The following is a 24,405-nucleotide window of genomic DNA, read 5'->3' on the forward strand; positions in this document are numbered from 1 at the left end:
CAAAAATATTTATGCAAAGTTTCAAGAAAATTACACCACAACTTAATGTTTACGTAATTCGTAGTACTTCACCTTAAGAGGCACGCCAACGATTGTGTCAAAAAACTCACGCCAGCTTTCGATTTTAAGCTTGATCGAGTAATTCACTGGCGCTTGGCTCGTAAAGCTGGACAGTACAGCTTAAAGTTATTTCAAAATACTTGTGCTTCTGAAGCTGCATATATTTTGTAAGAGTGCACACTGCTGAATGCTCTGTTTACATGCTACCTCAGTTTCGGATTGCACAACCTAGACGGTATAGGACCAACTACTGTTCACATTAATGGCGTACAATACAATATAATGAGAAGTCACCTTGACGTCGGTGTTGTAGTGGTAGCACTATTTTTGATGTACCATAACTATCAGAACTATCAGAGTTAACCCACTTAAAGTGGATTCCAACTCCTTCTTTGACACCTTGACTGGCTTCTTTGGGAAAGTTGAAGAGATCTGAAAGAAATGAAAATTACTGTAACAATCATTTTATTTTTACAACAAATACTAATCTCTCTCTCTCTCTCTCTCTCTCTCTCTCTCTCTCTCTCTCTCTCTCTCTCTCTCAGCTACACAAATGCCCCCCGATTCAGTAGCCAGGGAAATAAACATTACCATTTTAGTTTTGATAAGTTTTGCAATTGTTGCCTACTTGGTCTACTTGTGGAAAATTTCAAAACGATCTAAGTAAATTTAATTTTTTTGTGTCACACAGTGACGCTCTTAATGATATATATATATATAAATATATATATATATATATATATATATATATATATATATATATATATATATATATATATATATATATATATATATATATATATATATATAGAACAAAGCAGGTCAAGACGCACCAACTCAGGACACCAAGCTCTTCATTTATAAAATTTATTACACCGACGTTTCGTGGGAGTAATCCCACTTTATCAAGGTTAAAACAATCTGAAATAAAATAACAACGACAAACTTAAAGTAAAATACACATGCTAAAAAAGATTGAATCATACAGAGACTGGAAAACGTGTAAAAGTTAAAATAAAAATTGGCGCCAACTTACGAAAAAGCCGAGCAGAAAAGTGCTCCGCTTTCCTTCAAACCCAGGAGTCGAATGGTCAAAGTGTGGGTATTGTTTCAAAACAACGTCAAGGCTTATTTATACTTGAAAGACATTTGCATATTAAAGTGTAGGAAGGTGGCAGTGTAATTCACACAGAAATGACGTACTAAAAATATCCGACTCTAAAAATACAGCTCAAACAGGTGAAATTATGAACCGTGGACAATAGCGTACATCCAAGGACACTTATGTAACAACTGAAATTCTACAATACATCAAACTAGAACAGTTACAAAGAAAACTAAAAAAGAATACTGCTGAAAGAGTGATGCTTACTAAAAATCGTCAATATGAAATGAAGAAAGAGCTGTAAAATCTGCTTACACATCTAGAATTTTTGTGGTGTCTCTCTGTTCAAACCCTGAGGATACATAGTGTTGAGTTGAAATATCCACTTGGACTCTGTGAAATCTCTGGAGAATTTGTCATCTTTGTGTACTTTTTCAAGAATTACAACTTTCATATTTTTGACGGAGTGGTTAGATGAATTGAAATGTTGGCTCACGAACATTGCAGGGTTATTAGGGTCAGACTTATTAGATTTAATCATACTCCTGTGTCCAGCCATTCTATATCTGATTTTATTCTTGGTTTGTCCAACATATTGACACATGCATTTATCACAGTAGATACAGTATATAACATTCTCAGTGTTACAATTATAATTCCCTTTTATTTGAAATATTTTTCCATTATGGATATTAGTCATTTGTCCGTTTTTACCATATGTGAACACATTATTTACATTTACTATCTCCACATGGTCCTGAACCATAATTTATATTGTCACTACGTTTCAATGTTAATTTATGTCTAACAATGAGTTGGCCAAGGTTTGCGCACACTCTTTGTGAAATAAGAGGTGGGTGGGGCACGACTTCACGCATTCTTTGGAAATTTTTAATATATCTTGGTGTTTTTGGCCATTTCTTTTATATTTGGGCGCAGAGGATGAAAGTCACTGACCCATGCTACTCTCTTTGTTGTCTTAGGTTTATTATATTGAAGAAAATGTGTCCTAGGTTTATTACGAACCTTCTCTATGATTTCAATTATCTTATTTTATTATATCCCGATTTAACCAATTTATCTTGAAACTCTTCTATTCGCTGATCAAACCATTTGTCTAGGGAACAAATGCGTCTCAGTCTTATGGTACCACTGTAGATAATGCTGTTGAATATATGCTTGGGGTGAAAAGAGGATGGAGGCAGATATCTACCGCTATCGGTTGGTTTAATATATAGATCTGTCTCTACTCTTGAATTAATTAGGCTGGTGGACATATCCAGAAAATGTTGCATTTTTGTTCCGTATTCTAAAGTAAATTTGATTGACGGGTGAATGCTATTGAGGAAAGTGTGATAAGTTTGGAGTCTATTTTCACCAAGTGTCCAAATACCGTACAAATCATCAATGAAACGTTTAAGAAAGTCTGCTTGATCTTTATAAAAACTTGTTTTTCTCCAAAACCAGCTCATAAATATGTTAGCATACATGGGTGCAAAGGGAGTACCCATGGCTGTACCATGTGTTTGAAGGTAGTACTCTTCACAGAATTCAAAGTAGTTATTTGAAGGATGATATCTGCTAGATCAATGATATCATTGATGTTTTTGTCATTTAAAGTAGAGCAGGTTTTGAAAGCATGTTTTAATGCTTCTAATCCTTCTTTACGGGGAATATTAGGATAGAGGCTCACCACGTCAAGACTAAAAAGAATGGTATTGTCTGGCAAGTTTGACAGCTGTGATGCATTATAATGGTGCAAATGATTCAGAAAATCGGTGGAATCCTTGACCAACTCTACACAGTATATGGCACGATATTCATTATATATATATATATATATATATATATATATATATATATATAATCTGTGTGTGTTTGAATATAACAATTGATTCTATTGAAATGTAAAAAAATATGGTAGCGTCTGGTCACCCCTCACAGTAACTCTTCAAGTTTAATACTCATGCCCAGTAAAGTACACAAGTAGCTTTGATGTGGCGTGCATCTTCATATTCCGTGATATTGAGATATGACAAGATACAGCATGTTAGTTAAAGGTATACAGTCACCTGTAATCTAAATATGCCCATATATGGTCAAAGGGGCGTTCCTTGGTATTCAAAATGCCAATGTGAGGGCGCTGTTTTTAAAAAGCGGCCACCCGCTTAAAATCTGTTATTGGTTAGATTTTCTCTTTCCATGGTAACTGTGGCAAAATTGGAACAGGTGACAGTATACCTTTAATAAGTCGATAAACATTGTTTCTAACTTATCATATGTACGACAGACACGGCACAGAAAGTCCCGTGCTAACGAGATTTTACGAGATCCCGCGTAGCTTATCTGTTCTCGGGATATTGTTTCATATACTAGTATCGCATGACGGACAATGTGCAACCTACAATGTTAAAGGTATACTGTCACCTGTTCCAATTTTGCCACAGTTACCATGGAAAGAGAAAATCTAACCAATCACAGGTTTTAAGCGGGTGGCCGCTTTTTAAAAACAGCGCCCTCACATATGCATTTTGATACTAAGGAACGCAATAAGTACTCTATCAAGGTTGAACTACAGATAATCAAATTGTACCGAAGGTTTGGCTTGTTTACCATGGTATTCTGTAAGATACTTCGCGAAAAGAGAGAGAGAGAGAGAGAGAGAGAGGAGAGAGAGAAGAGAGAGAGAGAGAGAGAGAGAGAGAGGAGAGAGAGATGATGATGATGCACTGAAGAAAACGGAAGTTTGTAACTTTGTCACGGCCGGCTATAGTTGAAAGGAGAACAGGTGTTTTAGACTGCCTGTCTCTGTGAAAATAAATTCCTCCGATGTGAATAATAACTCCTCATTTTTCCTCCGCGTTACCCATCCCATTGTCAAGATTGACTAATTGTTTGAAGCTTTCCGCCATAACAGACGTCGTGAAATTAAAGAGCGCGTCCCACTTTCCTAATTTGTCCCCAATTTAAGTAGTTCATCATGACAAAATCAAGAAGCCTTCAATTTTGGATGTGACGGATGTATTTTATCTGTCGTTTACTTTAATGATGCTTAAAACAATGAGATTGTTTGGCTCGCATGCATTCTGTTTATCGCATTATTTTTAGATTTGACCATTATTATTTCATGGCCTAAATATCCCCGTACTTCGCACAGTTTGACATGAATTTTAATCACAATACAGGATATACGAAAGAACACGCAGTAAATATCCTTTTATGTTTTCTGTTATCGCAGAGAAACACTCTTTCGGCCGGACAGCATATTAGTATCACATTTCGTCTGTGGTAATTTTACGTAAGCCGTATTTTACTCCCAGCATTCGGTGGCTTTGCGGTTTTCTGGTGGTCACCTCGAGGTCGCGCCTGTATGCGTTTTGGTTCATGGTCGACAATTTCCCTTGCACCGGCGTTTATAAGTTGAGACACACTGAGAACAAACGGTGTCATAAAACAAAGTATCAAATATTACACCATGACAGTTAGTTCAGCTGGAAGGATACTTGTAAATTACATTTTTGTGCTGGCAGTGTGGTTTGTTGCTGCCAATTCACGCCATGTAGACCTAACTAAACGTCAGATCAATGCCACCGAACATCCTGACTTGGATCCCAGTGGAGCAAATGTATGTTCACGATCAAGGTAAGTACCTATCTACAACAAGAGATTGCAATTATTGAATGTTTCAACTTGACGCTCATGACTTTGACCACTTCAAGCGACTGACGTACTTTTTAAAGCTACTGAACACACAATTGTTTCAAACAAATCAAGTGTAATAGGCACGTGTGTAATTTACGAGTGTAACGTGTTCAACTGTTTTATTGGCCTGTTTTATGGCTCATGCTATTATTTGACTAAAGTGTGTAATCATCGCCCGTGAATACTTTGACTTTCTAATTTTACCTTTATATGGAAGAGAAATGTGTGACTGTGATGATCTGTTAACAGTGAGAATGACAGCAGAGTGTCATCATTGGTCAGAAAGTGACGTTTTCTCATCCCAGTTACACATTTCTTTTCCATAGTAGTAATGATTCTTTACGAAGGTCGTTGATTAGAACGAGACATCTCATAACATGATAGAATATAAAAAATATATATAAAAATCAGGACGACGTTAGCATTTGAAAATTGAGGTCAACCTAAATCAGAGCATATCCTAAGTTCAACTACAAGTGCGTAGAGGAACTGTGTTTTAAGCTTACATGTATATGCTACTTCTTCATTTGAAAAAAGTCGCTACTGTGATTGAGGTAGTTGATAAGTTGACGTGAGATTGTTCTGTTCCTTGTACGTTTATGGTTTTGGTGGAGACTGTGCTTGATATGACGCCAGCGTTACTTTTCATTTCCTGTAAGAGTCAGATTCTAAACATACACTTTAGCTTCTGAAATGGCTGTAATAACAGTGTGAGTGCTGTATTTTCCCACCAAAATTTTAGTGCAACATTTTGCCGATTTTTATGAATTTTTCTGTAATTATCTTGATAATTTTGGACCCAATGGACATCACATTTAATTGGCTGTAGGTTTTTATCAAAATTATAAGTATGCTGCTTCTTCATTTCAAAAAATCGCCACTATGATTGAGGTATATGTTGACACGTTGACGTGGGATTGTTCCTTGTACGTGAGTGGTTTGGGTGGAGACTGTGCGTGATATGACGTCATTGTCACTTTTCATTTCCTGTAAGAGTCAGATACTAAACACACACTTTAGCTACTGGAATATCTTTATAAAAGGGACAAAGTCGGCCATTTTTCATGAATTTGTTTGATACGAGATACTGTTTATATTGTTCGACATGTTGAAAGATACTGAATAAATGGGTGACCATGCCCATATTCGACCCATGACCATTAATTCATTACCACAATGGTTTCATGTATCATGTCTAAAACCGGGGTCCAATATATGCATGGTCACCAATTCATTCAGTGTCTTTCAACATGTCAACCAATATAAGTAGTATCTCGTATCAAACAAAATTCATGAAAAATGGCCGACTTTGTCCCTTCGCACGATATGGACGGTAGATCAGAACGTTCTCTATGGGCGTTGCCGTCACGGAACCTGGCAACTAGAGAAGCTACATTATTCCCAATGGTGACATCACCTGATAAAGTATCTGTTATAAACTGAGAGGAAATCTGGCTAAATCAGTGATAAACATCTCTAAAACTCTTAACCTTCATACTTTTAAAGACCGAAATGCGTCACTTTCTTGGTGTCTCCGATAAGCAATATCTCATTAAATACCTCCGTTAAGTAAGCTTAAACCACGAATTCTTATAATACTCTCTGAGTTGAGTGATATTCAACCGTCGCTGGAATTTCTGTAGAGGTTTGCAGTGTGTTAGGCTGCAGTAAATCTCTGTTGGATAGTAGAAGGAATATCATAATAACGTTTAAAATCTTTATGTTCTGCAAAGCGGCTTTAAAGGTATGGTTTGTTAATTAACGAGCGCCATTTTCATCTTTGATGGCCGATTCACTTCTTCAGTAACACAAACTTTTGACGTGAATAATGTTGTGCGCAAATCAAGCTTTGAACTCTCTCCGTTTCAAGGTTCTCGACCCACCCAGTTAGAAATTTTAAGATATTAATTTAAATGAAAACATTTTGGACTGCCATGGTTACAATGGTTGTAATGAGGCACAAATATTAGAATATGCATGGCATTTGTAGTAGTCGTGTGTGGCAGGTGTGGGGCTGGGCTGTTTGTATTAAGGTAGTATGCGCTTCATTCAAAAGTGAAAGACAAATTTTTGCTAAAACTTTACTCATTGAAACTCTCAACTTTAGTCTTGCCAACTCAAGAACAAAATTGTGTGTGTGTGGGGTGTCACCATGCAAATTTTGTATTTAGAACAAATTATCTTACATTTATGTATATTTGAAATTCAAAATGGGTGTCACCATGCAAATTTTGTATTTAGAACAAATTATCTTACATTTATGTATATTTGAAATTCAAAATGGCCGCTACCTCTGTGTTTCCTCTATGGGGAAAAATAACATTATCGATTTTCGAAAACATAATGACAGTGAAAATTTTCTTACCCCAAGAGCTTTAAAATGAGTCACCACAAGTGGTAGATCAGGAAAGAAATGAAAAAATGTGAGAATCCGAACATCTGCTTCCGAGGTATTTTCCACCTTCACATTAACACGAACCTGTGTGATCTCAAAATATATACGTGCCTACATTATGATAAACACAATTTAAAACACTTCCGTGTGATGCGATAGACGGTTTGATCACAGGGTACCCAGACAGAATGAATAAGCTTATTATTGAGTTTTTCTCACTGTTTTCTCTATCAGTTCCTCTCCTTTTCTTCATCACAGTCCCTCTATGGATATAGGGACTGTGTCTTCATGCTCTGAATGATCGGAGTAAAATAAATGAACGGTTGTATAATCTAACCGAGCCTCTTATAAACCCTTTATTCATTTTACACCCATTACAAGGACGTTTATCTCTCATATACACATCTTGTAATTAATTAGTCAACACAACTAATTATGCTAATCCGTGGACTTATCAAGAGTTGGTCAACATTGCAAAGATAGAGATGTAAATGAAAAAGGAGTAACCTTTCCTATCTTTCGCGATGTTGACCAACCCGTAAAATCCCTGATAAGTCCACGGATTAGCATAATTAGTTGTGTTGACTAACTAATTACAAGATGTGTATATGAGAGATAAACGTCCTTGTAATGTATGTAAATAAAGGGTAAAAGGCTAGGTTAGATTATATAACCGTTTATTTTATTTACTCTGATCAGTCAGAGCATGAAGACCACAGTCCCTATATCCATAGAGGGACTGTAATGAAGAAAAGAAGAGGAACTGATAGAGAAAACAGTGAGAAAAACTCAATAACGAGCTTATTAATACTGTCTGGGTAGCCTGTGGTTTGATATACTCTAAAACTGCACAAACTTTTAGCACGAGGAAAATTCTCTAGGTCATACTTGTAGCAATTTTCAGAGTCAAGGTGTAGTTCATGTGGTGAAGGGCCAGTTTTGATGGTTTTATGACTCTTTTTGTATTGCGTGTGAATTGCAAGTTCTTGTTCTACTCCCCAAAGCATGATAAAACACCAACTATCCAGCCTTTCAACACATCCGATATACATTCAAAATGCATTGTTATTATTTTCATTTGAATTCCAATCCGGACTACTTGTCAATAGTAACAATGTAGTTTAAATTAAGGCAGGAGAGGAGTATTACGTAACTTGCAATTGTTACTAACAAATTTTGAATGATTATAGCACAAGTGACATTTCTACCACTGTCAATAATTTCCAACACTGGGCTTTGTAATCCCCAACAATTGTCATTTCAGTGGTGACAGCGATGGAACCACTCCTCTGTTCGAACTGGAATGTTGTCCAGGGTGGGAACAACCGCCCGGAACTCCCGATTGTTCAAAAGGTAAGTTGCTCATTGGTTTGCTCCAAATCACGCCAATGGTCATTATTAACACAGACAAACACATTAGTCTACTGTATATAAAATAAACGACAAGAAGAAAAAAATGTTTGGTTACCTGTATGAACAACTTACCTTACTGACACAAATGAACATTTCCCTTGCATTTAAGGTAGTATGCGCCTCGAAAGTGAAATACTAAAACCTTCGCTCTAACTTTCCTGAATGAAACTTTCAATCATTCTCTTACCAAATCAACGATAAAAGTCGGGCGTCACCGAGCAAAGTTTGGAACTGCCGAAACAAATCACCAAACAGTTTGCGATATTTGATATTCAAAATGGCTGCCATTCCTGTGTCAACTCGATGGGGTAAATTAAATTTGAAAAACTAAGACTGTGAAAGTGTTTCCTCTCCAAGAGCTTTAAAATGAGCCCCCACAAGTGGCAGATCAGAAAAGAATTGTAGAAATTTGAGAGTCCGACTATTTGTCTCCAAGGCGTACCTTAATATATGACTTACCAGAATATTTTTGTGTGATTGGTTCTTACAGCGTCAGCCGATTGCGTTGAAAATCAAGCGCAGTCTAAAACGAACCCATCATCTTCTCTGCAATGCGCTGGAACCGTAGCATCAAACTTACATAACAACATCACTTTCTAAAACAATCAAGTCACTCTGTAGTCGATAATGACATAGTGACATAGTTACTAACTTAAACTGCCAAGAGCTGTAACGTTTGATTACTACTTCACTAGTTGTGTTTGTATGTCAATTGCAAGTTCTTGTTCTACTCGCACCGCAACATCACTTTAACAAGGAATCAAGATGATCTGTCACATTGTGACTGAAATATGATAGATACAAATTTGAGCGTACAATTCACTATCACATTTTTATGTCGTTCACATATATCATCATCTAAAGAAAATACTCGCCACTTCCCTTTCGACAACAGTTGTATGTGTCTACCTGCTATGATTCATTACCTGTTTGCTGTGTCTGTGTATGTGTTCCTGTCATTTCTGTCCTTACTCTGTCTTTGTTTCTGCTTGTCTGTAACTTTTGTCTGTCTCTGTCAGTATCGACGTGTATGTCTGTCTGTTGTTCTGGCTGGCTGACTGTCTTTATGTCATATGATCGTCGTTTCACCCTTCAACCCCTGTCTGTAGTTACCAAATGGAATGGATATAAATATCCCGACCTGTCTGCCTGTCGAGTGTTATCCATGTGTTTGCCAATGTAGGTATTTGTCTCCTCTATGACATTGTCACACATATCCATGTCTCTATCATCCCTTTTCTCTCTTGGCCTAGTCTTAGGGTCCCCCTTAGTAAATTTGTCAATCTTTCCTTTTCAATGTAGCGTGTTCACAGGGCTGGTACGGAATTGGTTGTCAACAGAAGTGCACATGCTCACAGAGTGCAGAATGTAACCGCTTCGACGGCTCCTGCGACTGTCCACCCGGGCGCATGGGTGTCAACTGCGATGAACAATGCGGTCCTAACAGGTACGGGCGAAATTGCAACGAGATTTGTAACTGTGACAGCGATCGGCTTTGCAATCCCGTCGATGGACGATGTCAGTGTAAGGCCGGCAGAACTGGCAAGAAATGCGGAAAGAAGTGTGGATCGGGATTTTACGGTCCGGACTGCAGTGAGAAGTGTCAGTGTGTACACAGTTCAAAGTGTAACAGGGTAACAGGATGCAGGTGTTTGGATGGGTGGACTGGAAAACACTGCAACGAGACGTGTCCCCATGGGTCTTACGGACCTACGTGTAAACGCCGGTGTAACTGTCGGGACAACGACCAATGTGACCCTGTCACTGGCTTTTGTCCGGGTAAGGTAGTTACGCTGCTCTTGCTAATAGTTCAAACTCGTCAAAATTCTAAGATTTTCTTACACATGTTGACAAAATAATCTTTGCTCGGGCCACCGCCGTTTGTACGCACTGAACGGTCAATTATTCATCAGTCCGTCGCCGAAAAATTAGTGAAGCAAAGTGTTTTAAGGGTTTTAGAATATAGATCGTCAGTAACTTTATGCAAGGGAGAACAAACTAAGAATGTGGGAGGGCTCGACTTTTTAATTTTTAAAAATTTCCTATTTAAAGTAGAATGCACCTCGGGACAGATATTCGGAATCTCAAATTTGTACAATTCTTTTCTGATCTATCACTTGTGGGGGCTCATTTTAAGGTGTGAAAATTTCAGCGTCGTAGTTTTTCGAATATTGACAATTATATTTTTCTCATAGTGTTAACACAGAGATGGCGGCCATTTTGACTTTCAAATATCGGAAAATCTTTGGTAATTTGTTTCTCTGGTATCACCGTAAAAAAATTTGCACGGTGACCCCCAATTTTTTTTATTTGGAAAAAGAATGGTTGAAAGTTTCATGGAGAAAGGGTTTAGCAAAAATGTAAGTCTTTCACTTTCGAGGCGCATACTACCTTAAGGCCAATGTTATGAATATACAATAAAAATTAACAAGAAATATGAACAAGATGGAACAATCTTTAATGGAACAGCAGCATGCTATAAAGAATATTATTTGCATTACTATAAGCGACGATGATTACAATAAACGTGAGCGCTATTTATGATCTATGTACGGAACTGAATTGAATTGAGGGCCGATGAATTACTATATAGAAATAACGGGCGACGCGCTGACCATTAACGTTTATTTATGGGCAAGGGCGAGAGGAAAGCCAAAAATTAACGGGTGAGGCTTGCCGAGCCCGCGCCCATAAATAAACGTTCATGGTCAGAGCGGAGTCTGTTATTTCCATTATATTATCAAGGAACACGAGAAAACCATCAAAATTTGCGAAAATTTCCCAAACGAACGACAGCTGGGCCCCAGAAGTGAGCAATGCGCGACGCACTCTCACGCGCTCTGTAAAAATTTGGCAAATCCGCAGATGTTTTCAGAAAAAAGTCTCAACTTGACTAACAAGTGCTCCATTTTATTTTGTGATTATGATTTACGTTTCAGCTGTAAAGTTACGATACTTTAAGTTGTTAATCTTATTATTCATATTCACGGGCATGTAAACACACCATTACTGTGTATTTGTGGTCTGTCACGTGGTTCAGCTCGACCAATGTAAATGCGACGGGCAGAGCATGGTAATATAATTGTATTTATACGTCCGCATTTTTCTCTGTGTGTATTCATCCATTAAAGGGAAGTTCACCAAGGATGATTTTTACATATGTGGTAGCTCTGTGGTCATTTACCCCAGAAAAGCTATTTTCACCATTTATAACTCGCCCGATTTTCTACGAAATGATAAAAATAGTACATGAAGTTGCCCATGTAATTTGAATCATGGGAAAAAAGCCCCAAGCTTGGAGCTTGCATCATGTGATATGGAAGGACCATCTTCGGATGGGTATGGCCCCCACATTGTCCACTCACAGTAATACAGTAGTAACAGCAACACAAAATCTGACAGTGGGCAGTTTATTATAAGTGATTCACCGTTTATGCAAGGATACTCAGTATAAACAAAAGTTATGTAAATACGCATAGCCTGGTGTAAGCATGGGTGAGTGGACAATGCCACACCCATGGGAAAATGGTGCCTTCCATATCACATGATGCAAGCTCCAAGTTTGGGGCTTTTTTCCCATGATTCAAATTACATGGGCAACTTCCTGTACTATTTCTATCGGTTTTTGTAAAAATCGTGCAAGTTATAAATGGCGAAAATAGCTTTTCCGAGGTAAGTGACCACAAAGCTAGCACATATGTAAAAATCATCCTTGGTGAACTTCCCCTTTAAGTACTCAAATCTCTGAAACAGTGTTCAAAGTGAGCCATGAACTTAGTGAAATTTGACTTAATTACAAACTTGTCAAGTTGTTATACAGGAAACATCTCCTAAGATTCGGCATGGAGGGGAGACGAACATTTTTATTTTCCTCAATAGATTCAGATGATGTTAGGTCGATTCAAATCCAAACGTTTGAAGACAAACATTTATGATTAATTGCAGATTGTCCGATCGGCTTCTATGGGTCGAAATGCGAAATGCGGTGTCACTGCCCTGAAAAGGCCCAGTGCAACCGTGAAGACGGGACATGTGTGTGTAATGATGGTTGGACTGGACAGGACTGTAATGTTCCCTGTGATGCAAATCACTTCGGTCCTCAATGCTCCAAACTGTGTTCCTGTAAAAATGGCGCAAATGCGACAACGTCAACGGGATATGCACGTGTGCCCCTGGCTGGCGAGAGTGGGACTGTAGTTTACCCTGTGCGCAGGGACTCTATGGTGATAAATGCATGCACACATGCCTGTGTCAAAATGGCGCTTCGTGTGACGCCCAGACTGGTCGATGTAGCTGTACTCCGGGATGGATTGGGATATACTGCAATGAGAGTTGTCCAAATGGTTTCTATGGAGACCAATGCATTAACGTTTGTAACTGTCTTGATAATTCTAGTTGTGATCCACTCACTGGGCAATGTCAGGGTAAGTGAAACGAAATTAAATCATGTAACATTTATAAGACCAGAAGTTGTCAGGTTTTCAACAATAGTCTTCAATTTTATAATCATAATACACGTCAACACTCTACGATGTGTGCGCTACGACAAATCAAGAAGAAAACACTGAACAATCCATAACAGATGGTTCATACAGAGAAGGACGAATTTGATTGCTGGAATGTCTAATGATCATACTGCCACCAATGGGAGCAGTCACTTTCAAATTCGTTTTCGTTCATAATGATCTCGGTAAACTGGCAGCCATGCGTTTCTACTATTACAGATTGTCCGCCGGGATTTTACGGATTAAGATGCGAAAACGTTTGCAGTTGTCCTGAGAACGCACAGTGTAGCCCCGTCGACGGATCCTGTACGTGTAAGGATGGGTGGATAGGACAAGCCTGTAGCATAGTATGTGAGTCAACGCATTTTGGTCCAGACTGCTCCATGTTGTGCGAATGTCAAAATGGCGCGTACTGTCACCACGTCAACGGGCAGTGTATCTGTACTCCTGGTTGGCAAGGAGAAGTCTGTAGCCAACCTTGTGCCGATGGTTTCTATGGCGACGGATGCAGAAATATATGCTTTTGCGAAAACGGTGCCACGTGCGACAGTGTAAATGGCAGTTGTTTCTGTCAACCTGGATGGCAAGGACGATACTGCAACATGACTTGCGAAAGTGGTTTCTACGGTGATTTCTGCAACCAGTCCTGTAACTGTCTCGAAAATGATGGATGTCACCACGTGACTGGACACTGTGAAAGTGAGTGATTAACTACCCTGCAGGTTTTTTTCAGCAGAATCAGAAGCCAAATAATCTTTCACCATGCCTTAAACGTCGTATATTCCTAACGCTATTATATAAGAAATGCTGACCTTTTCATGTTGTAGCACACTTTATCATTCATAGAATCAACCAAGCTGTTGCATTGTATCGTGCTATAATTTGGTTGTTGTCTATGGACCATGCCGTTCCAGGCTGATATCAAGCCAGCGGACGACAGTGCTAAGGTCCCATGTAAAGTAATCAGATCTACTCAAATTTTCGTGTATATACTATAACCATAAGTGTCGACCCAATGTTTTGTCATGAAAAGGTATCAGCATTTCATTAAATGCATGTTTCAAGACGATATCTTTCTCGATTACAGCAATCTAAATTTCGAAGATAGGACTTTTTCTTTAACATCATCATTATTGAATTTAACTGTAAAATTCGATAAAACATTTCACATACTTAAGAAAGGCGAAGCGTTCATTAAAGCAAAAATTTTATTCTTTGCACAGAGTGTCAGCCAGGATTCTATGGTCCACGATGTGAAAACATGTGTCGTTGTCCTGACAACGCACAATGTAATTCTTCTGATGGATCATGTACGTGTAACGATGGCTGGACCGGACCAAACTGTAATAGAACTTGTGACCAAAATCGTTTCGGCCCAAACTGCTCCAAAGTTTGCTCCTGTCAAAATGGCGCCCGCTGTAATCCAATCAGCGGTGAGTGCACGTGCACGCCTGGTTGGCAAGGACGGGATTGTAACCTTCAGTGTAGTACTGGCTGGTATGGTGAGGGCTGCAACAACTCATGTCTGTGTGAAAACGGTGCCACCTGTGACCCAGTGACAGGTGAATGTAAATGTAGTCCTGGTTGGCTGGGTGAACACTGCAATGTAGGCTGTCTTAGAGGTTACTATGGAGATGCGTGCAACGGTGTATGCAATTGTCGTGACAACACATCATGTGACAAAGTCACTGGCTACTGCCAAGGTAAGTTAACTTGTGTTTGACCGTGACTAACCTTGCCGATAATAGCATCTAGTCTTGTAGATGCACTGATGTCACTGAAATGTCTCTCTCTTTAATAAGGTCAAATATAAAACTGAAATCAGTGTAAATATTAGTATCTCACACATGAATTATCGTTTGTATTTATTTTAAAGGCATGGTTCAGGCGCCAGATTGTCACACCAGGAAATTTAATCACTAGATTACAATTTCAATGGAAAACAAAAGGCTTTGACATATTCATAATGCTCTTACAGATTAGAACAAACTCAATATCTGGAATCGAGTCCACTACTTTAAGTGACGATGATTTCCTTGATATACAGCAATGTTTATTTATAGTTGTTTTGATATACTGCTGTCTTACTCAGTATCGCTATAACATTGAAATCAACAAAGTTAAAAACTCTTTTCAATAACGTTTGTTTATATTTTTAGATTGTTGGTCTGGTTTCTATGGTTTGCGATGCGAAAATATTTGTCACTGCTCGGTGAACGCACAGTGTAATTCGACAGACGGGACCTGTATGTGCTATGATGGATGGACAGGGCCAAGCTGTAACGAGTCATGTGACCCAAACCATTTCGGTCCAAGTTGTTCAATGGCGTGTGAATGTGAAAATGGCGCCAGCTGTGACCCCGTACGTGGGACCTGCAGATGCACACCAGGCTGGCGCGGAAGGACATGCAACTCTTCCTGCAGTCCTGGTTTCTATGGTGATGAATGCGCAAACGAGTGTAGATGTCAAAATGGAGCGACGTGCGACTTTGTGAGCGGTAACTGCGCGTGTACGCCGGGTTGGATTGGAAGCTACTGCCAAACTCCTTGTGGTGATGGTTACCATGGCCACGACTGTGCAGAAAAATGTATGTGCGAGAACGAAGCAACATGCCACCCTGTTAGCGGCTGTGAGTGTTCAGCCGGATGGACGGGGAAACATTGCAACAAATTGTGTCCAGAGAGAACATTTGGAATCAATTGCCAAGAACGGTGTAATTGTTCCCATAATGCAACTTGTGAGCCTTTTGAGGGTCGTTGTCTTGGTAAGTATCCTACATGTATTTTTACGCTTACAATGTCAGGGGAATATGAAAATTGGATTTCAAAGAAGCTTTAATGCTTAATTAAGAAGAGAAAAAATTATGCATCGACAATGTCTCCGCGACTTTAATCTTTACTTCATGTCTGAAATAACAAGCAAATCAGGGCAAACTTAACAAAAATCGTTATATATACGTCACTATTAGAAAATATTGAGAGAAAATAATAGCGAGAAATGGACACTTTCTAGCTTTATGTGAGAATGTTGCGAGATTTCACTTTTTCTCGCACACAATTGGCGAGAATTTTTATCCCCATGAATTTGCGAGACACAAAATTCTCGCAACCAATCAGCGAGAATTTGTTTTTGAGTGTTTCTCTCCTTGCAGATAAACAACGTGAAAAACAAATTCTCGCATAATGATTGCGAGAATGTGTTTCTCGCAAATTCGCCCATTGGATGTCAGAAGAAAATGAAATCTCGCAGTATTCTCGCAAAAACAACGAGAAAGTGTCCATTCTCGCTACTGTATCGAAATATTTCTACTAGTGCGTGTTGCGAAAGAAAACCTTGTCAAAATACAGCAACGTGTATTGGGTGCTGGCCAATATAACGAGGAAACAACATGGTCCATCGGCGTAATTGAGTACGGGAAGGCAAACTTATACCGGTGGGAAAATAGACCCGGAAAATTTCCAGCGGATTTCAACGCCAATGAAGTGAAATGAAAACCAGGTTTGAGCAGGGTTCAGATAAAGAAATAGGAAAATATTTCAAGCGATTAACATTGTCGTTCACACTGCTTAGGGGTTCACAAGAAAACCTGAAACACTCTGACTCCTGTTACTGTAACAGATGTAAGATACAAGTACTTTACACCAATCTTAACAGTTTTGCTTTTGTACTTTTGTCTTTGGATGATATTTTATTGATGAAGGGTACAGCAAAACAATGCACACGTATATCTTACACGTATCTATTCGACTTTAGTGACTGTAACATTAAAAAGTTGTCAGAAATTTATGAATTTTTGTATCTATATCGTTTGATTCTGTTTCATTTTCTGCAGGATGCCCAGACGGTAGATACGGACCGAGATGTGCCGAGAAGTGCAACTGTCCATACGACAGGTGTGATCCAATGAACGGAACATGTTTGTGTCCCGGTCCTCGATGTGGCGTTGAGTGTCCCAAAGACAGGTACGGGCTAAACTGTGACATGAAGTGCGGATGTGAGAATGGCGCGTCCTGCGATCTCTTCAACGGAAATTGTCTTTGCCAGTCAGGCTGGATGGGGGATAGGTGCGACACCCCCTGTAGTGACGGACACTTTGGAAAAGACTGCAAGGAGAAATGCAAGTGCCAAGGCCACGCGGAATGCAATCACGTGACAGGAGAGTGCCAATGCTCCCCAGGTTACCGTGGAAACAGATGCCAACAGACCTGCGACGCCAATCACTATGGTAACCAGTGCAGAGAAAAGTGTCGATGTCAGAACGATGCAGTATGTGACAACGTTCGAGGGTGCATATGCGGACCAGGCTGGACGGGTCGACACTGCGCGGAAGAGTGTCCACCAGGTTACTATGGTGAACAATGCAAAGAGAAATGTGAGTGTGAAAATGGCGGGAAATGTCATCACATCAGTGGATGCGTGTGCCGACCGGGACGGAAAGCACCGCGTTGTGATGAACCGTGTGATTTCGGTTACTATGGCAAAAACTGTGCAGAAAAATGTCCAGAGTGCTTGTCTAATACTACGTGTGACCCTAAAACCGGGGCGTGTCAGCTTTGCCAGCCGGGATTTACAGGAAACAGGTGCGTTTCTGATTAAAGATTTAAACACTGTACTGCAATTTCTTCCTTGAGTGTTTATACAATCTATCTGAGATATTTCAATGAGAGCAGCATATTTTTGACGCAGTTCAGTGTTGTTTCACGTATGTATTTCTCCAACTCATGCCTTGAAAGTCTGTCTTTTTTTTGAAGTTTAAACTCCGTTGAACTTACACTTTAGATACGAAAACAGAAAGACTCTCCAACCCTCGAAGGGAAACCAGCGTCAAGTATATAATTAATACTCTGCTACTCACGTATTTGCAATGAGTAATACGCCTTCTACTCTCTAGCGAGGAGACCATGGAATATTTTGTGTCAAAACATATTCTAGTTACTGATTCGGGTGAAATGTCCTCATCTTGTTTACGAAAAAATAACTTTTGGCGTTCGGATCTTACACTGTCAACCAGTTTACATGAAAGGGAGTGAGTTAGCATCACTGTACGGTATTTAAAACACGGATATCATGATCGCCTGTCGAAATTTTCATCCGACAAAAACACCTAGAAGATAATAAATGGTGATACTCAGAGAGGGCAGACGAAGGGAATGTATGTTATCGTGGGTTCGGCAAAGGACGGTATCCACGCCCTAAGTAGTAATTGTAGTGTCGACTTTGTTTGATAATTTGTCAGGGGGTATGGATTTCCTGTTTCCTCATCTCCTACGTTCAGAGACTAAGAAGAGAAAAGATTTTAGTCATCTGAACCTGTTGCCAGCTTAATTATCTCACTGTTTTAACATAGCCATACATAGCATATACATGATAAATTCTTCTATTGCCGTTATTATGATGCATTAGCTATAACATTGACACATCAGAATCTTGTCAAATCCTGCGCTTCTCTCAGTGTTTAGTAACTCGACAGTTTTGCAATTTTGCTCGGCTTTCAGATGCAACGAAACCTGTGACAAGGGGTTTACGGGACCGGATGTAATGAAATCTGCCAGTGTTGTGAAGGGTGCCATTGCGACCCTGTTAGTGGACGTTGCCATGGTAATTGCACTTGCTTTCAATCTGATATTGTTTAGCTATCATTGTTCTCATTTCAAACTAATCTCCGGTATTCTAAAAGTGAAAGGATGACGGCTGTAATGTTAATACGATATTGTTATTTTATGACTTGATATAAAAACACTTCCTTATCATTTCACAACACAAAGTATCTTTTAATAGAAAGTATTAACTGTGTCAAATGAAGCATTGTGTGCAGTGTGCAAAGTTACAGATCATGAACGAATCCCGATTTGGACTGAAATTCAGTCGACAGCGAGAATACAGGGCGTTGAAACAACACTTCGATATGTTGTTAAGTTGAAAAGGAAGTATTTCGGTGTGACCTGGAAAGTAGCACGAGAACCGATTTTTGACAAACTGAACAAAGCGCTGGAAATCATATCCGATGTTATGAATACTAAAGCTCTACATGTACTGTATATGCACTCATTTCTACAACATGTAATCGAAATGCTCAGGAGCTCTTTGATAAAGGACACGTTTTTGATTTACAATATGAAGAAGCCATGTTTGTTTTGCTCTATGGCACTTAAAAAACATGGATGAGGAAATATATCGCAAAAGAGACACATAATAACTTATCACTCGCTTCAAAGATAATCATTGGGTCAACGTATTCAATGTATCGTATTCTAGGTTCTATGTTTTTTTCTTGGTACAGACATTTCAGCTGAAACAACGCCCTTTGTTAAATCAGCAGATAATTCTCTTCGGGAGCGAGGGAGGAACTCAAATCAACATGTGTGGCGAAGAAGTTCAGTTCCGCTAGTGGCACTTATAGCAACAATGACTGTCTTGTTAATTGTGCTTATCGCTTGTACAACCTATATGCTGACGTATGGGGGCGGTATTGCCGGACTGAAGTGTGCCTATCCTGAAGAAGGGTAATGTATCTCAGATAAAATCTCTCTCGATGTTTCACAGTCTCTCTCTTTGTGTCTGTCTGTCTGTCTGTCTATCTGTCTGTCTATCTATCTATCTATCTATCTATCTATCTATCTATCTATCTATCTATCTATCTATCTATCTGTCTGTCTGTCTGTCTATCTATCTATCTGTCAGTCTGTCTGTCTCTAGAAAGATAGAAAGATAGATAGGTAGATAGATAGAAAAAAAGATAGAAAAATAGATAGATATGACACATAAAATATCTGGATTGACAAATAAGAGTGCTTGACAGATAGAAAGATAGCTAAAGACCTCATAAACAAAAGTTGATAAGGTCCTTACATTAGTAGTTGCAATTCCTAAATGGCTCTACCCAGGAAAAAAGACGGTACGTTCAAGAGATCACGTGATGGCGGTACAAACAAACCAAATGCATACGGTTATACATGTACTTCTGTTCACGTTTATGAACGTGGTTTTGTTTGTACGGTGGTTCATTCGAATTCCGGTTTAATCTATTCACAAACTAATGCCTATTGATTTTCTTTCGCTTATAGCCACAGAAGAATTTTAATAGAGTAGCTCCTTAAACCTCATTGAACATAGTTGGATGCAATACTATTATTCGATGTGGCAGGGAATGGATATATTGTGTTGATGATATAAAAAGTTCATTGCACTTTTCAATCATCTTTCAGAGATGGATCAGAACCCAAATTGAAACGCCGAAAAGCAAGAAATTAGGCACGGAGGGCAATGATATCGTAGGAGGTAAGGATACTCTAAGTGAGTATCAAAACTTAATTTCAGAGAGAGAGAGAGAGAGAGAGAGAGAGAGAGAGAGAGAGAGAGAGAGAGAGAGAGAGATTTATTCTTTCTCATCTAAATTTAACATCTGTACATTCCACTAAATTGTAAATTGTATGTTAGTGCTTCTGATATTTTTGCAGGATAAGTTTTTCCGGGAAGTTGTTTCATAAATTTCTCTGTCACTCTATCGCTTCACAATAGCTGAAGAGGAGACATCATTCACCTCATTTGGTGTAATGAAGAATAATGCACAGGTCGGCGATGCCCCGTCGGGAACGGTGCTCACTGTCGAAGAATCCTGCCAAACATCCCCAAAAGAAACTCAAGATTCGTGTGACGTCACGACTGAAAACGGGGCTCAACAGGGAACTGCGCCTTGGAGAAAAATGGGCCAAGATGAGACAAACGGGAAAATACCGGTTGACAACAAAATGGAATATACTGATGACGATAGCGACAAACAGGGAATTGGAAATGAACCTGACGCCGAAGCCGTCTCCACATACAGAGTGTCGGACAAGAAGATGCATCTGAATGCTGTCGGGGACGATTTACCTTACAATTCGCAGAGCAAAGCGACAGCAGTCTGACGACAGTGTGTCAAAGGTCAAGTGATGTAAAACTTAAACAAAGAATAGATAATGCATAACGATTATATATGGATTTTAGGACAATTCATTTAAGCAAAAAAATTTTTACGTTTATTTGAGGGTGAGTGCGCATAAATGAGAATATTTTAATTTTCTTTATAATTGCATACTATTTTGGTAATGGTGTATGGACAAAAACATATATTAATGAGAAAAAAACTTGCCTTAACCTCTCATCCTTTGAGCTACCTTATATAAACACAAGTCAACTTACCCACATTGATTTATGACAAATTTCAACCGTCAAAGAAGTCGAGATCTGATAAAGACTGAAGCACTGTCGTTTCCTTTCAGCGTAGCTTTCTAAAACGTCCCTCAAAAATAATCTACATATCTACAAGAAAAAATATGAGTCATGAACATGGCGTTAAATAAGGGCGTTTATAACAGAAGTAGAATAAAGTGTTGAATCAGTATTTTCTTTTAAGACATTTTTGTCAGAAAAGAAATTGGAGTATGTAGATTATTTTGTGAGGAACGTTTTAGAAAGCTACGCTAAAGCAAACGACAGTGGGTCAGTCTTTATCAGCCGGCTCAATTTATGCGCACTCTTTTATATTATATTGTTTGCATTTGAATTCTAATCCAGATCAGAATTCACTTGTCAACAATAACAATGCAGTCTACACATGTACAGGCTGAGTTGACAAGCTGAATACTGTGTATTTCAATATCCTTTGGGGAATAGAACGAGAAACTGTACAGTGCAACAAATCCCTGGAAAGTACAGCTACTGGCTCTCTAACACGTATACGATGACTATTAACGATTACAAGTACTGCAGAAACCTAGACAGATGTTGTTGAATGGAGAGCTGTACATGACAGTTTTGGAGAAGGATGGCCAAATGATGACGTCAAAATTTTTGTAGCGTTCTCATTTTTTACACACTGTATAGTTTGCAGTCAGCAGGGGATGTTTATTTCATTCCAATTTTGACTATCACTCTTTAACCCGTTTTAAGTGAGGTATTTTTTCCCACCAAAATTTTAGTGCAACATTTTACCATTTTTTATGAATTTTCCTGTAATTCTTTTGATAATTAACATCACATTTCATTGGCTACAGTTTTTGCTCAAAATTTTGGCAAAAATCTGAAAAAGTTGACTGGGTTAAATTTTGTAAAGGTGACAAAAATTAACTTTGGCGCTCAATGGTCGGTGACAAAATAATATGATTCAAAACTGTAAGTGCACACATTTCTTTTATCAGCTAACCACATGTACATTCATTGAAGCTACTTTTATCTGTGTTATAAACTTTTAGTGTAAAATGTGTGTAAAATGAAATTATGTACTGTTCATACCGACCATAAGTAGCATTTTATTATTATCTGCATGAAACACATCTTTTCAGCGGAATATTTTCTAAAGACAACAAAACAACAACAGTGAATACTAAAATTTTCAGATCTGCTGGGTAATGAGGCGGGTAGGCCTACATGGATTTTATGGATTATGACAGTCGGAAAATAACCCGATAAATTAACTCAATTTAAGTAAACTACAAACCCCCATTAAAAACTAACGAAGTTGCAACATCAAAACAACGGCAGACAAGAAACCCAGATTTAAATGAGAGAAATCGTCGATCGTCTCCTTTTTAATTTGAAAATCAATTCGAAGCGGGCATTATTTGGAATGCAATTCTCTGAAAATATCGGATGATCACCACATAGTCAGAGTCATGAAATCTAAGATGGTAGGTATCCAGATATTCACATTCCTGTTTCAAATCCTTGTTTTGTAGAGAAAATCATCTTTATAAGTGTTAAGTTGCAATGGTCTTTGATTCCAATGTCAAGTAGAATCAGTGATAGTAGCTTATTAATTCAACGAGTTTTTCTATATGTGTGTTGTATCTACACTCATTGCGCCCTCACCGGCCAATCAACATGACCTTGTTAGTGCTTTATAGGTCATTAGAGAGCCTTAATCCACCTGTTATGAAGCATAAATTATACTACAACCTTTCAGAAATACTATAGCAATGTCAGATCTCTGTGTTTATTGCATGTATATGTACGCCGGACTTCAAAATAAAGTTAGACGACAATATAAACCCACAATTCCTATCTTCGTAGTTTATTTGCCATCATGATACGTGAATCGTGATTGGAGTTGGTTTGAGAAAAAAACAATTTAGTTAAATGAAGAAATTTGGTTGACTCTTTGAAAGTTTTGGTGTAAAATAACATCATCCTAGCGTTCATGACAACAAGTCTACGAACGGTCTTTTCCATTTATGATTTCCAAAACTACATCTTCATTAATCATTACAGTAATGGGTATTTTAATTTTATATTCCCTGCACAAACCAAAGTTTTTTATCGTACTTTTCGAATACGAAATAAAGAGTGAACTTTTTCAAGCCTGTATGTAATTAGGTAGATTAGATACATGGACTTTCACCACTTCAAACCAAATAAATTCATATTTCATACAATGCGGATTTTATATTCGGATAATAAGTGAAACATTTACTCGTTTAAAGGTAGTATGCGCCTCGAAAGTGAAATAATTAAACTTTTTATCAAACTGTCCCTAAGGAATCTTTAAACAATTCTCTTTCATAAGGAAGAATGAACCTCGGGGACAGACATTTTGACTGTCAAACTTTTACAATTCTTTTCTGATATACCACATGTGGGGGTTCATTTTAAAGCTCTTGATGAAAGAAATTTTTTCACCGGCTTAGTTTTTCAAAATTCGAAAATTTCTGTTATTCTCTATAGAATTAACACAGGGATGGCGGGCCATTTTGAATTTCTAATATCGGTAAATCTTGGGTAATTTGTTTCTCTAGTACCAAAATTTGCATGGTGACCCCCTATTTTTATTCTTGATTTTGAAAGAGAATGGTTGAAAGATTCCTTGAGGAAAGCTAGAGAAAAAGTTTAAGTCTTTTACTTTCGAGGTGCATACTACCTTAAAATCTAGAATAAAGATCGGGGGTGGTGGGTGGTTCACAGTGCAAATTTTAGAAATAGAGAAACAAATAACGCAAGGTTTACCGATATTTGAAATTCAAAATGGCGGCAATCCCTGCGTTAATTCTGTGGAGAAAAATGAAATTTTCGAATTTTTAAATACTAAGACGGCGAAAAGTTTTCTTACACCATGAGCTTTAAAATGAACCCCCACAAATGGTATAAAAATAATTGTAAAAGTTTGAGAGTCCGAATATCTGTCCCCGAGGCGCATTCTACTTGAACTAATCAAAGAGAAACAAAAACTGTAACAAGAAAAAATAATGAC

General features: G+C 38.4%; 1 protein-coding gene across 1 annotated transcript; it reads left to right on the plus strand.

The window, feature by feature from the left end:
* The first annotated feature begins 4,471 nt into the window (after positions 1 to 4,471).
* Positions 4,472 to 23,278, plus strand: LOC139124654 (multiple epidermal growth factor-like domains protein 6). Its single transcript, XM_070690779.1, has 12 exons — positions 4,472 to 4,807; positions 8,527 to 8,615; positions 9,978 to 10,454; positions 12,621 to 13,099; positions 13,400 to 13,879; positions 14,404 to 14,883; positions 15,340 to 15,945; positions 17,014 to 17,761; positions 18,677 to 18,779; positions 19,462 to 19,684; positions 20,387 to 20,459; positions 20,700 to 23,278. Exons 4-10 carry the CDS (start codon positions 12,910 to 12,912, stop codon positions 19,567 to 19,569), a joined length of 2,715 nt encoding a protein of 904 aa, XP_070546880.1. The 5' UTR covers positions 4,472 to 4,807; positions 8,527 to 8,615; positions 9,978 to 10,454; positions 12,621 to 12,909; the 3' UTR covers positions 19,570 to 19,684; positions 20,387 to 20,459; positions 20,700 to 23,278.
* Positions 23,279 to 24,405: the final 1,127 nt, after the last annotated feature.

Source organism: Ptychodera flava, assembly GCF_041260155.1.
Source record: "Ptychodera flava strain L36383 chromosome 23 unlocalized genomic scaffold, AS_Pfla_20210202 Scaffold_24__1_contigs__length_23054250_pilon, whole genome shotgun sequence".
NCBI lineage: Eukaryota > Metazoa > Hemichordata > Enteropneusta > Ptychoderidae > Ptychodera > Ptychodera flava.